Below are 17,757 nucleotides of genomic sequence, written 5' to 3' on the forward strand. Positions count from 1 at the left end.
ACTAACTAACTAACTAACTACTAACTAACTAACTAACTAACTAACTACTAACTAACTAACTAACTAACTAACTAACTAACTAACTAACTAACTAACTAACTAACTAACTAACTAACTAACTAACTAACTAACTAACTAACTAACTAACTAACTAACTAACTAACTAACTTAACTAACTAACTAACTAACTAACTAACTAACTACACTAACTAACTAACTAACTAACTAACTAACTAACTAACTAACTAACTAACTAACTAACTAACTACTAACTAACTAACTAACTACTACTAACTAACTAACTAACTACTAACTAACTAACTAACTAACTAACTAACTAACTAACTACTAACTAACTAACTAACTAACTAACTAACTAACTACTAACTAACTAACTAACTAACTACTAACTAACTAACTAACTAACTAACTAACTAACTAACTAATAACTAACTAACTAACTACTAACTAACTAACTAACTAACTACTAACTAACTAACTACTAACTAACTAACTAACTAACTAACTAACTAACTAACTAACTAACTAACTAACTAACTAACTAACTAACTAACTAACCTAACTAACTAACTACTAACTAACTACACTAACTAACTAACTAACTAACTACTAACTAACTAACTACTAACTAACTAACTAACTAACTAACTAACTAACTAACTAACTAACTACTAACTAACTAACTAACTAACTAACTAACTAACTAACTAACTAACTAACTAACTACTAACTAACTAACTAACTAACTAACTAACTAACTAACTAACTAACTAACTAACTAACTAACTAACTACTAACTAACTAACTATCTATCTATCTATCTATCTATCTACTATCTATCTATCTATCTATCTGTCTATCTGTCTATCTGTCTATCTGTCTATCTATCTATCTATCTATCTATCTATCTATCTATCTATCTATCTATCTATCTATCTATCTATCTATCTATCTATCTATCTATCTATCTATCTATCTATCTATCTATCTATCTATCTATCTATCTATCTATCTATCTATCTATCTATCTATCTATCGATCTATCGATCTATCGATCTATCTATCTATCTATCTATCTATCTATCTATCTATCTATCTATCTATCTATCTATCTATCTATCTATCTATCTATCTATCTATCTATCTATCTATCTATCTATCTATCTATCTATCTATCTATCTATCTATCTATCTATCTATCTATCTATCTATCTATCTATCTATCTATCTATCTATCTATCTATCTATCTATCTATCTATCTATCTATCTATCTATCTATCTATCTATCTATCTATCTAACTATCTATCTATGTATCTATCTATCTATTTAAAAAACGGTTAAACTTAGTTTTGTATACTGCCGATTTTCTTTTGACCTTAGGACCTACACAAAGTTCATTTCAGAAAATTGCATGAATGTCCACAATTCACTTATAAACACTATATATCACAATGGAATTCAGAAAAATCGAATATTGCCCAGCCCACACATTTAAAACCTATCCTCAAATATGTTGAAATAAAGCTAAATTCAATATTAATATTAATGTTCGTTTACAAAAAAAAAAAAAAAAATCACACTGTTAGTATTACCCATCACTGGTGTCGGGTATCTTTTAATCGGTCATGCCCTTCTCTAGTTGCATACTAGTTATTATTATAGAAAGCAACTTCACAATTCACACTTTGTGCTATACACTGCTGTAAAATCATTATTATAACAGTTTAACTGTTATACAAAAAACAGTAAAGCTAAAATATTAATAAAATAAACAGCATACATTATGGCGCCCATATAAAAATTTAAAGAAAGTTAATTTTTTAGTTTTTATAACAATTTTTGTTATTTTATTAATTTAATAAAATTTACTACAAAAAAAAAACATTCCTGAGTATCGAATACAACAAACAAATCGTTAACAGTCAATTTATATTTACTTCTTCAACAAAAGAGGAGCAGTGTAGGGAGCAGCTACGTAAGGAGAGGCAGCAGCATAAGTGGTATAAGGAGCAGCTACATATGGTGAGGCAACGTATGGTGAGGCAACATAGGGAGAAGCTACGTAAGGAGAAGCGGCAGCAACGTAAGGAGCAGCAGCTACATAGGGAGCAGCAAAGTTACCATGATATTCCTGAGAGACAACAGCGCTGGCAGCCAAAGGAGCAGTATAAGCCAATGGAGCAACAACACCGGGTTTAGCAGCAACGCAGGCAACGATGGCCATCAAGACAATAGCGGTGAATTTGAACATTTTGATTTTAATGTTTGTGATTTAGTTGTGATTTGCAAAAGAAAACAAATTGAACTGTGATAATCACACAATTTAGTGGTCATTATATAGCAAAACAATTTCAAATTGGTATTTTTCAAAATATACCAATTTTTTTGTTGTAGTTATTTTAGTACTTAAAGCAAAAGAACCTTGTTGTTTCTACATATATGTATGAATGTTTTTATGTAAATACTTGGCTGGTGGTGGTGGTGATGGACAGTCAGTCCATTTGTTATGTTTAGAGAATTCCTTGAAAAAACCCCCACATTATGAGCTTCAACACAAAAAAATTCAAAAATAATAATAAAATATTTAAAGACAGTTTAATGTTTTGGCATTAAATCAACTTTAGTTTAAACAAATTAAAAAAAATAACAACAATTTCAAAAAAACTATTTAATGCAAATTTTCAATTCCAGTCACGTTCAATACATACGTTCCTTCTTTAGATTTTTTTCTTTATTTTAAAAGTAAGTAACACAGTAGCCTATTAGTTTTTGTTATGTATAGTGTTTTTTTATCAATTATTTTACTTAATTTATTTGTGTTTTTTTTTATATAATTTTTATTTGTATTAAAAAAAGATTCCATATGTGTATTTATTTATATCTTTCTTTCAAGGTCTCTTTTTTTATGAGTATAAAAAAAAGAACTTTATATAAATTCTGTTATTTATTTACTTTGTACCGGAAATGAAGAAATGTCTGTTAAAACTTTCTTTTTGTTTTGGTTGAGGATTATGAAAATTATTTTTGATTTACTGTTTACTCAAGTGGAGATTTAGATAAAGAAGGCATTTTAAAGTGATGGGGTAGAAAATTTAAAGAATAATGAAATTTATTGAAATATATTGATAAAATATACTTATATAAAGAATAAAGGCATTAAACTACTCCTGATTTTCTGAGTAATTTCCTTGAGAAAGTTTTGCTCTTAGATTTTCTAAGAATTTTTTAAAACTTTATCTCTCTCTGTCAGAGAAATTTCCTATAAAAATTTTGTTTTAATTTTAATTTCTTTGAAATGTTTGATCTCAGAATCTAAGAGAAAGAAAATTTTGCTCTTAGAATTTGGAGCGATTTTCTATAGTTTTCTATAGCAAATATCTCTTAAAGATCTCTTAAACATTAGAGAGAAATTTAGAAAGATTATTTCTATAAAAATTTTCTTCTCAAATTAAAAAAAAAATTCTCTCCGATTTGAAAGAAATTTTCTGTAGAATTTGAAATAAGAAAGTAATGATTCTCTTAAATTAGAAAATTCTCTCAAATTTGAGAGAAATTTTATATGGAAAGTGTTTCTCTCAAATTAGAAAATTTCTCTCATATTTGAGAGAAATTTGAGAAATTTTATATAGAAAGTATTTCTCTCAAATTAGAGAGAAATTTTCTATAGCAAAAGTTTCTCTAAAATCAGAGAGAGAAACTTCCTATAGAAAATGTTTCTCTCAAATAAGAGAAAAAATTTCCAAAGAAAAAGTCTCTCACAAATTAGAGAGAAAATTATATAGAAAGTGTTTCTCTCAAATTAGAGAGAAATTTTAAATAGCAAAAGTTTGTATCGAATTAGAAAGGAATTTTTTGTAGAAAAGATTTCTCTAAAATTAGAGTGAAATTGTCTATAGAAAAAGTTTCTCTCAAATTAAAAAGAAATTTTATACAGAAAACATTTCTCTCAAATTAGAGAGAAATTTTCTATAGAACATGTTTCTCTTTAATTAGAGAGAAATTTTATATAGAAAATTTTTATAGAAATTAGAGTGAAATTGTCTATAGAAAAAGTTTCTCTCAAATTAGAAAGAAATTTTGTAAAGAAAACATTTCTCTCAAATTAGAGAGAAATTTTCTATAGAACATGTTTCTCTTTAATTAGAGAGAAATTTTATATAGAAAATTTTTCTCTTTCATTAGAGAGAAACCTTCTATAGAAAAAGTTTAGCACAAACTGGAGAGAAATAAGTTTTTCTCAAATTAGAGAAACATTTTCTATAGAAAAAATGTTTCTCCCAAATTAGAGAGACATTTTCTATAGAAAAAATTTCTCTCAAATTAGAAAGAAATTATCCAACGGAAATGATTCTTTCAAATAAGAGAGAATTTTTCTATAGGAAACGATTTTCTCAAATAGAGAGAAATTTTATATAGAAAATTATTCTATCAAATTAGAGAGAAATTGTCTTTACAAAAGTTACTGTCAAATCAGAGAGAATTTTTCTATAGAAAATGTTTTCTCAGTTTTGAGAGATAATTTTCTGTAAATTATTTTTTTCTCAGATTTGAGAGAAATTTGAGCACCAATTTTCTACAGAATATTTTAGGTTCATATTAGAATTTTTTCTATCAGCACATGGATAAATTTTTTATAATTATTGGAAGTAGTCTAATACATGGAAATGCTGAAAGAAAACTGTTCATAACAAGTAGGAAAATATAGTCGGACATGGCCGACTATATGATACCCTGTATTTTTCATCAAGATGCATTTTACCATTATTCCGATGTATTTATTGATGGACGTTTAAGTTATTTTTTAAAGGGGGGTTTGTATGGGGGCTAGGGTCAAACGAGGGCCGATCATTATAAAATTAGTTATGAAAATTTTTGGTGAGATAGTAGTATATTTGACGTAGTTATGAGTTAAAAACCCTAAATCGGAAGGTAAGGTTGTATGGGGGCTAGGTGAAATAATGGACCGATTGCAATTATTTTCAATAGGCATCGTCCTTGTGGCAAAATATCTATAAGATTGTAGCCTGTAGCTTGCGCACAGCCAGCCGGACGGACGGACATGTCTTAATCGTCTCAGAAAGTGATTCCAAGTCGATCGGTGGGTGTAGGACCAATATTTTTATGCGTTACAAACATCAGCACACACGTATTATACCCTCTCCACTATAGTGGTGTAGAGTATAAAAATCTTTAAAATTTTAGTTGTTATCAGCATAAAATTATATGCAAATAAAGCGGCTGGATTTCAATTTGCATTTAATTTTTAAATGTTTTTTTTTCATATTTTATTGACAAAGTTCAGTCTCAAGAATACACTGTTCGAAAAATCAGAAAAAAAAAACTGTGACATAAAAATAAGTCAGCGAACTGTAGTTTGAATGCAACGACTTTTTTATGCACTTCAATGCATATTGGTTCGAGACAAACAAAAAATTAATTTCAGACTAAGGTTTGGGTTTGATTACAGTAATCAATGTTGAGTATACATATTCTATGCTGATTTTAGCTGGGCCCCATAGTTTGTTAAGTAAAAATTTTTACTTAGTAGTTGTTTAATGAATGATTATTAACTTGAGCTTCGGACAGACCCTAGTATTTTACAGTTTTAAGACATTTTGTTGCAATAATTCTTATCAAAAATTAAAATAAAAAATATATATTTTTAATAAACATAACAAAACTAAATAGATAAAACTTTTTTAAATAAAGAATTAAAACGAAAGAGTTCCTTTTAAAATAAATATTTCATTCAGTTGTAAAGAAGAAACGGTCGTATTAAATCGCATTAACAATTAGACGGGAGTAATATAAAGAAAGAAAAAAAAATGAAAATTATAAAAATATTTTTAAAATTTTATATTTTAATTGCTATAATTATATCCTTGAGCAAAGCTGAGGATATAGTATTAAAATGTGATGAATACAATACAAATATCGGGGGCATGGAAAAATTCTGTACGGTATCGGGTTTTCAAGTAACGCATTCGCAAAATGTTAAAATACCACCCTATGTCAAGGCCAATCAAACGAATTTTATGAAATTTTACAATTCCGTGCTGTTGGATATACCCGCTAAATTGTTTGATGTTTTTAGTACTTTGAAAACTTTAGATGTTTCGAATACTGAAATAGAGGATATATCACGTAATACCTTTACCTCGGCCAGTACCTTGACAACGTTGAATTTGAGTCACAATCATATAGAGAAAATCAATACCTCGGTATTTGTGGGAGCTCATAATTTAATGCGTTTAGATTTGAGTTATAATAAGTTGCACACTTTGGGCACTTTAGCTTTTCGCGGTCTGACCAATATGAACAAAGTTATACTGTCCAATAATCAATTGTCGGTTATACCAGAGGATTTATTTTTTGAAAATACCTACATGGATGCTGTGTACTTGGATAATAATCAATTGGAATTTATTAAACCGGAAGTATTTTATCATCTAAGACATATAAGAGATTTGAATTTGGCCAACAATCGTTTGAAATCTTTTGATCCCCAGACATTTCAACATTCCTATGGACCGGAAGTGTTGATATTGGCTCGTAATCAACTGCAAGAGTTTAATTTATGCAATAAAACCATAACCAAGAAATTGGATTTAGATTCGAATAGATTGACGTCATTGGTGGTGAATGGCACCAACTTTTTATCGGCCATAAATAATTCCATTTCAAGGGTCAATGTATACAATGGACAATCAGTAAATGTACTTTTATTGCGCAGTAATAACTTAAGCGATATAACAAATATTACTTTGCTAACACATTTAAACGAATTGGATTTATCGTATAATCCTGTGGGTACCCCCAATATTAGTACCTTTCAAAATCTGCAGCATTTAACGGTATTGAATTTAAAAGCTACTGGCATAAAGAAATTAACTTTTGGCATGTTTGCCAAACTAGTTTTGCTGGACAGTTTAGATTTGTCCTACAACAATTTAACAGATTTAAATTTGGATATTTTTGTGCCCGCCAATCTTAACATAAGATCATTTTATGTGGATGCCAATAATCTTACTGAGATTCAAGGAAAATACACTTTTGCCAAGGCTTTTCCCCAACTGGCCGAATTGGGTATATCACGCAATCGTTTCAACTGTTCCTACCTACACTGGCTGCTCATCAAACCTCAATTAACCGATTACACCAATTTGCATATAGAACATGATGACTCAGCCCAGGAGACCACACATATACGTGATGTTACCTGTATTAGTCATGTTCAAGATGAACTGCAACAGGCTGAACATGATCTCGAGTCATCGAAAAATTTCCAACAGATCTTACAACAATCTATGGATACCATGGCCGTGCATGCTCAAAAAATGCACAAGCATTTGCTAATCATGTCCATCACACTGACATGCTTTATAACGGTTCTGTGTGCCGTGTGTATCGTAACAGCTGTACAATATTGGCGCACACAACGGGCGAAATATTTTCAACGTCGTGGTGGTTCAATACTCTTTCATTCGAATGCCACTACCAATACTCTAGTGGAACAATAAAATCTCCCTCTGCTCTACTTATATATATATATATGTGTGTGTGCGTCAGTTGGTCTTTTCCATGTTAACGTTTGTTTTTTTAAGTTTACTGCTGACCAAGACAAATTTCATCATAAATAATCACGATTAATATAGACGTTATTATATTTTTATCATCATTAAGTTTGGATTAATTAGTAATTAGAGTGTCTAAATGTTTCCAAAGCAGTGTAAATAATTTCTGTCTAATAACAAAGGTGGGTACTAACCGAAATAGTAAGTAATTATTTTTAATTATTATGACAGTGGTGGGAAAATGATTAGCACATGAAACATGATCTGAGTAACTGAGAGAAAATTTATCGAAATATGTGAACCTATACAGAGGGAAAAAGAAATATACACACCTGGTACCAAATTGACACCAAACTGTTTATAATTTTTCAATACCATCCGTTGTCAAAGTATATACATACGTACGACAACACTATGTAATTGTATACACATTAGTTGTCTAAATGTTAACAAACGTGGTAAGCTCACTATTGGCAACGGATTGTTTGTCAACGTTGACAACGTTGCGTTGTTAACATTACATAGTGTTGTCGTACGTATGTATATACTTTGACAACGGATGTTATTGAAAAATTATAAACTCTTTGGTGTCAATTTGGTACCTGGCGTGTATATTTCCTTCTCTCTCTGTGTAAACATTATCTGTAGAAGATCTCTATCAGACTCTCAGAGTTCAAAGGTAGTTTGCAGAAAATCTCTTTTAGACTCTTAGAGCAAAAATATTCTGTAGGAAATGTATCTCTCAAAAACTGACAGCAAAAATTTGCTATAGGAAATGTATTTCTCAGTAACTGAGAGTAAAAATATTCTATAGAAAATGTCTCTCTTAGAAATAGAGATCAAAAATTTTCTATTTTCTAAGTAACTGAGAACAAACATTTTTATAGAAAATGTCTCTATCACATTCTGAGAGCAAAATTTCTCTATAGAAAATGTCTCTCAGAAACTAAGAAAATTTTATAATCAGAAATCAAAAATTTTCCATAGAAAATGGCTCTCTCACTCTCTCTCTCTCAAAAATTTAATAAAGAAAATCTTTCTCTGACTCTGAGAGAAAAATTGTCTATAGATAATATCTATATAGAAAATATATCTATAAATATTCTATAGAAAATATCTCTCTCAGAAACTGAAAGCAAAAAAATGTCTATAGAAAATGTCTTTCTCAGAAATTGAGAGCAAATATTTTCTATAGAAAATGTCTCTCTCAGATTCTGAGAACCAAAAATTTTCTATTCAAAATATCTCTCTCAGACTCTGAGAACCAAAAAATTTCTTTTGAAAAATATCTTTCTCAGATTCTGAGAGCAAACATTTTCCATAGCAAATATATCTATAAATATTATATACAAAATTCTCTGTCAGAAACTGAAAGCAAAAATTTTCTATAGAAAATGTCTCTCTCAGAAACTGAGAACAAAAATTTTCTATAGAAAATGTTTCTTTCAGAATTGAGAGTAATAATTTTCTATAGCAAATGACTCCATTAGAAACTGAATGCAACACTTTTCTATAGAAAATGTCTCTTTCAAAAACCGAGAGCAAAAAATTTTATAGGAAATGATTCTCTGAGAACTGAGAGCAAAATTTTTCTATAGAAACTGAGAGCAAACATTTTCTATAGAAAATGCCTCTCTCAGACTCTGAGAAACTGAAAACAAAAATTTTGTATAGAAAATGACTCTCTCAGACTATGAGAACTAAAAATTTTCTATAGAAAATGTATCTGTAAATATTCTATAGAAAATGTCTCTTTCAGAAACTAAAAGCAAAAATTTTGCATAGAAAATATCTCTCACGGAAACAGAAAGCAAACATTTTCTATAGAAAATGACTCTCTCAAACAGAAATGCTCTCTATAGAAGAGCAGAAATATTAAATAAAAAATGTCTCTCTTAGGTTATGAGAACAAAATTCGTTTAAAAGTTTCATATAGAATATAAAAGCAACATTTTTCTCTGGAAATTTTCTCACAGGCTCTAAGAGCAAACATTTGTCTTAAGAAAACACTTTAAAAACAGAAAATTTGTATAAAAATTTTCTATGGAGAGAAGAAATATTTAATAAAAAATGTCTCTCTCAGACTCTAAAAAAATTCTTTTAAATGTTTCATATGGAATATAAGAGCAACATTTTTCTATAAAAAAAGAAAAAATTTTAAAAACACTGAAAATATCCAAAACATTCTATAGAAGATATCTTCCAAAATTTTTTTTGTGCTCTTTTTATGAACATTACTGTATAACATATTACAAATATGTAATATTTTTACATCCTTTTTACCAAGTTATATTTTAAGACTCCGTTTAAATGGAAAAAATATGTTTGTCTGAATTTTGACAAAAAAAAAAAAAAAATAAAATACAATTGACAAAATACAATTATGAGAAAATAAACAAACATTAATGAAATAATTAAATTTAATATTTTAATTGGGCAAACACACATACAAACATAAATACATACATTTTGTCTGTAAAGGCTGGTAACAAATGCAACAATTGTTGCAACTTACATGCAAACACCTGACAACGGTAGACAATTTGTACTCTGGACATATAATGAAAAAAGAGACTGTATAAAATTTTAAATTTTCTATTAAAATTAAAAAAAAAACAATTAAAATTCCTTTTTAAATACATTTCATAATTAAAGCAAAATTTTTGTTGCGGAAAATTTAGTTTTGTGTCATTGCTTATAAATCAAATTATATGATAAAATTTGGTTTATAATATATAATCTTTTTATATGTGTCAGTTGGTTAAAATGTTACAATAATTCTATGTACCTATAGTTCTAAAGGACTATCCCCATTAAAAGGATTATCCCCATTAAGCGACTTTAGGAACCACTTACAGACTTTGGTTATAAATGCAGAAATGAAATTTAAATAAATTACATTTGACAAAAAAAAACTGTTGAAAATGACTTTGGTACACAAAAATAACAATTGATTACTATCTTCATTAAATAGCTACATAAAGGTAACTAGTTACCAAGCAAAAACTTGCATTTCAAAGTAATTGGTTAAAATGTTAAAATTATACTTAATCAATAGCATTTTAAGGCATTATTTTAACATAATGAAGGCACTGGAGGCAAGTACTTATAACGTTCGCTTACAAAGAGGGAGTTATATAAGTACTTAATACGATCGCCTGCAAATAAGAAGTTAAGTAAGTAGTTTTGATACTATTAGTTTTCATCAAAAAATATTTATTTAGTTTTTGTGAAAAAAAACCTTCTAAAACAAAATGTCAAGTCATTACTTAACTCCTTCTAAGTAATAAAGACGGTATGTAGTAGTAATGTAAAATTATGTTCTTGATTAAGTACAAGTCATTACTATGTTATTTTGTTCTAACAAAATCTGTCTAAAATCGAGGCCTTGATACCGTGAAAAACTGCCGGACATGTGCTTATTGTTTATCTATATATATTTTATATAATACACATATTTTATTGGAATTGCTGATGATGAGAACATATCACCAATAGTTTAATCTCATTATGGTTTGTTATGAGCCTGACGTTATATGTTCTATATGTATAATTTAATTGGTAACAACGATTATGTGGACAATTTAAAAATGTTTATATGGAAAAGTTGTGACTTTTTGTATAAAAAATATAACCATTGGATAATGATAGTGTCAATAGAATTAAATAAATTAGTTCCATTTTATTGTGCAATTATCGAACAAATAATTCAGTTGTTTTCTTTTTTAATTTAAGATTAAATATAAAGTTGAAGCAAAAAGTCAACCCTAAGAATTTGTTTAATACGTGAAAAGTCTATAGTTTAGTATGTAGTCTAGTCTATAGTCTAGTCTATAGTCTAGTCTATAGTCTAGTCTATAGTCTAGTCTATAGTCTAGTCTATAGTCTAGTCTATAGTCTAGTCTATAGTCTAGTCTATAGTCTAGTCTATAGTCTAGTCTATAGTCTAGTCTATAGTCTAGTCTATAGTCTAGTCTATAGTCTAGTCTATAGTCTAGTCTATAGTCTAGTCTATAGTCTAGTCTATAGTCTAGTCTATAGTCTAGTCTAGTCTAGTCTAGTCTAGTCTATAGTCTAGTCTATAGTCTAGTCTATAGTCTAGTCTATAGTCTAGTCTATAGTCCAGTCTATAGTCTAGTCTATAGTCTAGTCTATAGTCTAGTCTATAGTCTAGTCTATAGTCTAGTCTATAGTCTAGTCTATAGTCTAGTCTATAGTCTAGTCTATAGTCTAGTCTATAGTCTAGTCTATGTCTAGTCATAGTCTAGTCTATAGTCTAGTCTATAGTCTAGTCTATAGTCTAGTTATAGTCTAGTCTATAGTCTAGTCTATAGTCTAGTCTATAGTCTAGTCTATAGTCTAGTCTATAGTCTAGTCTATAGTCTAGTCTATAGTCTAGTCTATAGTCTAGTCTATAGTCTAGTCTATAGTCTAGTCTATAGTCTAGTCTATAGTCTAGTCTAGTCTAGTCTAGTCGATAGTCTAGTCTATAGTCTAGTCCATGGTCTAGTCTACAGTGTAGTCTAGTCAATAGTCTAGTCCATGGTCTAGTCTACAGTGTAGTCTAACTATATAGTCTAATAAATACTCCAGTATATAATCTAGTTGTAGTCTTGCTTGTAGCCTGGTCTATAATCTAGCCTACATTCTAGTCTAGAGTCTTACGGAAAATTAATTTACTACTTTAAAACTTAAAACGTACCATTTTTGTTATAAGTTAGTAGTGCTATTTAAAAATTTCAATTTTCCATTAAATACTATAATAAATTTTTTTTTATAAGAGATTTTGAACTGTTCCAAAGATTTGTCTCAAATCGCTAAATACAATTTATTTCACTTTCAAATTCTTACAAACTTCAATAATGAACATTTTCGTTTTTGCCATAGTATCCAATTAATTAAGTTTTCTGTAATCCATGTGATATATTATAAATCAATATTATTTATTTAATGATTCATGCGACCCAACAGTTTTAGTACGTGTACAAAATTTAATTATTGTCAAAACTTTAATACTGCATCAAACAAAAAAATTTTATTTAAACAAAACTGCCGGTTAGCATGCTTTAATTTGGAGTGATTTTTTTTTTTAAACAATTAAAAGTTATCAGAATACCCTACACTGTTTAACTTAATTAAGTTGAGAAGTTAACAAATCTTGGACTTCACCGGATATAGATGTTTATTGAGGACAGGGGTTATATCTATATAAAATAAAAAATTGTTAATGGGAAGTTTTTTAAAATAATCTGCTTAATCTTAATCAAGTTTAAATTTAACCGAAAATTTTCTAAATAAGTACAACAAGTACCCACTTGATCCAAAAAATACTTAAATTAGGTTTTGTGAACAGCTCCGTTCTTGAATCAAGTATTTTGTACTTGATTTAAGTAAAACCGTACTTATCGTAGTTGTGACACCGCTCGGGATTGGTTTGAGTACGGGGACTACTCAATCCTTTTTTTGAGTGTATATTTTTGAGGAATACAATAATCAATATTTAGTGTAGTGTATGAAAATTTCGCATAAAATTTTAATTTATTTTAAAATTATTTCATATTTTTTGGCCCACCAACAGCTGTAAAAAATCGTAGAGTACTAAAAACTTGGCAATGATTAAAAAAAGCAAATTGGAAGACGAATTGTCTCAAGACCATTTAGAAATAAAAAAAATTAAAAAGACAACAACTAAAAATTGCCGGCGTATGAATTTTATATGGAAATCAGACAAATACAAAAATAGGGTTTATAGAACGTAATCGCATACTAAACACATGCATGCATAGATAGATATTCACATTTAAATTTATTAAAATTGTACTTGTATAAAATTTTTAAAATTGTTTTTTTGGCGGACATCTTCAAGTTTTATTAAAAAAATAATAAAAATAAATTAAATTATTCTATCAGCGAAAACCAAGACCAAATAATTTGACTATAAAAGCCTGAGTTGTAGCATTGTTTTAGTATAGTTTTCTAAAAGTAGTAAACACAACAAAATCCCAACAAAATGTTCAAATTGGTAGGAACTTATTTTAATTTGATAAAAGAATTAAAAAAATTCAATTTTTTTAATTAAACAAAACACTTAATAACATCCTTTTTATTTCCCTTTACAGTCCGTCTTCATTGCCTTGTTCGCTTTGGTGTGCTCCGCCTATGCCAAACCCGCGGTTTTCGCTGCTGCTCCTGTTGTAGCCGCCGCTCCTGCTGGTGTTGTTACCGCTACTAGCTCTCAATATGTTGCCCGCAACTACAATGGTGTTGCTACTGCCCCCGTTGTAGCTCCCGTTGCTGCCGCCTACACCGCCCCTGTTGCTGCTGCCTACACCGCCCCTGTTGCCGCCGCCTACACCGCCCCCGTAGCTGCTGCCTACACTGCTCCCGTAGCTGCCGCTTATGCTGCTCCTTATGCTTCTTACTATCCTTACTCCGCCGCTGCCTACACCACTGTCTTCTAAATGGAACGGGATTACTTTTTGTAATGACTGGACTTTGTGATTTTTTACATAATGGAAAAGATGCTTTATTTTTAAAGTTTTCTTTTTCACGGTTTTGTTAAAAAAATTTTGTTTTATTTTTTTAAAAAAATATTTGTTTATAGTTTTAAAATGAAGTTAAAAAGAAAATATATGCATTTGAAATACTATTATTAGATAAATTTTGTGTTGTATTTTTATTTTAACAAATAATGATGTTCAAAGAGTGTCCCGAGGAACTGTCTTTTTAAGAATCTTCTGTAGGAATATATTTCAATGTCGTGATCACGAAAAACATCAAACAGTTTTTTTGAAAAGGGCATCAGTTTCCTCTACACTGGATTGCTCTTAGTACTACAATATGTTCAAAACCACTTTTCTGCCAACATTTCGAAATGGATCTAAAGAATTCCGTAATTTTGAGCTGATTATGGAAGAAATAATTTTAATTTTTTTTTAAATATTTTTGGTCTACGAAGTGCCATATTTGCTTTGGTCCATTAAAAAATTTTTTACATTATTTTGGAATTTACATGCCCCATACAACCCAGTAAGTGTTTTTTCGGACCAAAAAAAATCTAAGAAAAATATTAGTACCATTTGCTTCTATAAGCTTAAAATTATGAAATTTTTGAGAACCATTCCGAAGCGGTTGCAGAAAAATGATTTCAAAATATGGTACAGAGATCGTGACTTTCAATAGCTGTTATAGAACTGAGGCTCTTTTCAATTTTAGTTCTTATTTTTCTCGTATTTAATACATTAATACGCATATATGATTACATGAATATCTGATACATAAATTCCACAATCATTAGCCGTATAATTTCACCTACTACAGTAATATCCCGGTGTCCAAATAACTGACCAGGGGGAACAGTTAAGGTTATGTTTTCCTGTTCAACATGAAAGATTCAAATCTGCTACTAACTAACTAACTAACTAACTAACTAACTAACTACTAACTAACTAACTAACTAACTAACTAACTACTACTAACTAACTAACTAACTAACTAACTAACTAACTATAACTAACTAACTAACTAACTAACTAACTAACTAACTAACTAACTAACTAACTAACTAACTAACTAACTAACTAACTACTAACTAACTAACTAACTAACTAACTAACTAACTAACTAACTAACTAACTAACTAACTAACTAACTAACTAACTAACTAACTAACTAACTAACTAACTAACTAACTAACTAACTAACTAACTAACTAACTAACTAACTACTAACTAACTAACTAACTAACTAACTAACTAACTAACTAACTAACTAACTAACTAACTAACTAACTACTAACTAACTAACTAACTAACTAACTAACTAACTAACTAACTAACTAACTACTAACTAACTAACTAACTAACTAACTAACTAACTAACTAACTAACTAACTAACTAACTAACTAACTAACTAACTAACTAACTAACTAACTAACTAACTAACTAACTAACTACTAACTAACTAACTAACTAACTAACTACTAACTACTAACTAACTAACTAACTAACTAACTAACTAACTAACTAACTAACTAACTAACTAACTAACTAACTAACTAACTAACTAACTAACTACTAACTAACTAACTAACTAACTAACTAACTAACTAACTAACTAACTAACTAACTAACTAACTAACTAACTAACTAACTAACTAACTAACTAACTAACTAACTAACTAACTAACTAACTAACTAACTAACTAACTAACTAACTAACTAACTAACTAACTAACTAACTAACTAACTAACTAACTACTAACTAACTACTAACTAACTAACTAACTAACTAACTAACTAACTAACTAACTAACTAACTAACTAACTAACTAACTAACTAACTAACTAACTAACTAACTAACTAACTAACTAACTAACTAACTAACTAACTAACTAACTAACTAACTAACTAACTAACTAACTAACTAACTAACTAACTAACTAACTAACTAACTAACTAACTAACTAACTAACTAACTAACTAACTAACTACTAACTAACTAACTAACTAACTAACTAACTAACTAACTAACTAACTAACTAACTAACTAACTAACTAACTAACTAACTAACTAACTAACTAACTAACTACTAACTAACTAACTAACTAACTAACTAACTAACTAACTAACTAACTAACTAACTAACTAACTAACTAACTAACTAACTAACTAACTAACTAACTAACTAACTAACTAACTAACTAACTAACTAACTAACTAACTAACTAACTAACTAACTAACTAACTAACTAACTAACTACTAACTACTAACTAACTAACTAACTAACTAACTAACTAACTAACTAACTAACTAACTAACTAACTAACTAACTAACTAACTAACTAACTAACTAACTAACTAACTACTAACTAACTAACTAACTAACTAACTAACTAACTAACTAACTAACTAACTAACTAACTAACTAACTAACTAACTAACTAACTAACTAACTAACTAACTAACTAACTAACTAACTAACTAACTACTAACTAACTAACTAACTACTAACTACTAACTAACTAACTAACTAACTAACTAACTAACTAACTAACTAACTAACTAACTAACTAACTAACTAACTAACTAACTAACTAACTAACTAACTAACTAACTAACTAACTAACTAACTAACTAACTAACTAACTAACTAACTAACTAACTAACTAACTAACTAACTAACTACTAACTAACTAACTAACTAACTAACTAACTAACTAACTAACTAACTAACTAACTAACTAACTAACTAACTAACTAACTAACTAACTAACTAACTAACTAACTAACTAACTAACTAACTAACTAACTAACTAACTAACTAACTAACTAACTAACTAACTAACTAACTAACTAACTAACTACTAACTAACTAACTAACTAACTACTAACTAACTAACTAACTAACTAACTAACTGACTAACTAACTAACTAACTAACTAACTAACTAACTAACTACTAACTAACTAACTAACTAACTAACTAACTAACCAACTAACTAACTATCTATCTATCTATCTATCTATCTATCTATCTATCTATCTATCTATCTATCTATCTATCTATCTATCTATCTATCTATCTATCTATCTATCTATCTATCTACTCTACCTATCTATCTATCTATCTATCTATCTATCTATCTATCTATCTATCTATCTATCTATCTATCTATCTATCTATCTATCTATCTATCTATCTATCTATCTATCTATCTATCTATCTATCTATCTATCTATCTATCTATCTATCTATCTATCTATCTATCTATCTATCTATCTATCTATCTATCTATCTATCTATCTATCTATCTATCTATCTATCTACTATCTATCTATCTATCTATCTATCTATCTATCTATCTATCTATCTATCTATCTATCTATCTATCTATCTATCTATCTACCTATCTATCTATCTATCTATCTATCTATCTATCTATCTATCTATCTATCTATCTATCTATCTATCTATCTATCTATCTATCTATCTATCTATCTATCTATCTATCTATCTATCTATCTATCTATCTATCTATCTATCTATCTATCTATCTATCTATCTATCTATCTATCTATCTATCTATCTATCTATCTATCTATCTATCTATCTATCTATCTATCTATCTATCTATCTATCTATCTACTATCTATCTA

At 28.5% G+C, this 17,757-nt stretch overlaps 2 protein-coding genes across 3 annotated transcripts; one reads left to right on the forward strand and one right to left on the reverse strand.

The window, feature by feature from the left end:
* Positions 1 to 1,846: 1,846 nt before the first annotated feature.
* On the reverse strand, positions 1,847 to 2,329 carry LOC119605554 (cuticle protein 16.5). Its single transcript, XM_037958743.1, has one exon. It carries the CDS (start codon positions 2,272 to 2,274, stop codon positions 1,957 to 1,959), a length of 318 nt encoding a protein of 105 aa, XP_037814671.1. The 5' UTR covers positions 2,275 to 2,329; the 3' UTR covers positions 1,847 to 1,956.
* A 3,460-nt stretch (positions 2,330 to 5,789) lies between these two features.
* LOC119605558 (larval cuticle protein F1-like) lies at positions 5,790 to 14,258 on the forward strand. 2 transcript variants are annotated; one of them, XM_037958747.1, is made up of 2 exons: positions 5,790 to 7,779; positions 13,717 to 14,258. In XM_037958747.1, the coding sequence occupies exon 1, from the start codon at positions 5,849 to 5,851 to the stop codon at positions 7,541 to 7,543; it is 1,695 nt and encodes a 564-aa protein (XP_037814675.1). In that variant the 5' UTR covers positions 5,790 to 5,848; the 3' UTR covers positions 7,544 to 7,779; positions 13,717 to 14,258. The 2 variants fall into 2 exon arrangements, with proteins under 2 accessions (XP_037814675.1, XP_037814677.1); XM_037958749.1 differs by lacking the exon at positions 5,790 to 7,779 and adding an exon at positions 13,400 to 13,619.
* Positions 14,259 to 17,757: the final 3,499 nt, after the last annotated feature.

This window comes from Lucilia sericata, unplaced genomic scaffold (genome assembly GCF_015586225.1).
Source record: "Lucilia sericata isolate MDLA Ls3-8-SP2 unplaced genomic scaffold, ASM1558622v1 Contig000496F_arrow, whole genome shotgun sequence".
Taxonomy (NCBI): domain Eukaryota; kingdom Metazoa; phylum Arthropoda; class Insecta; order Diptera; family Calliphoridae; genus Lucilia; species Lucilia sericata.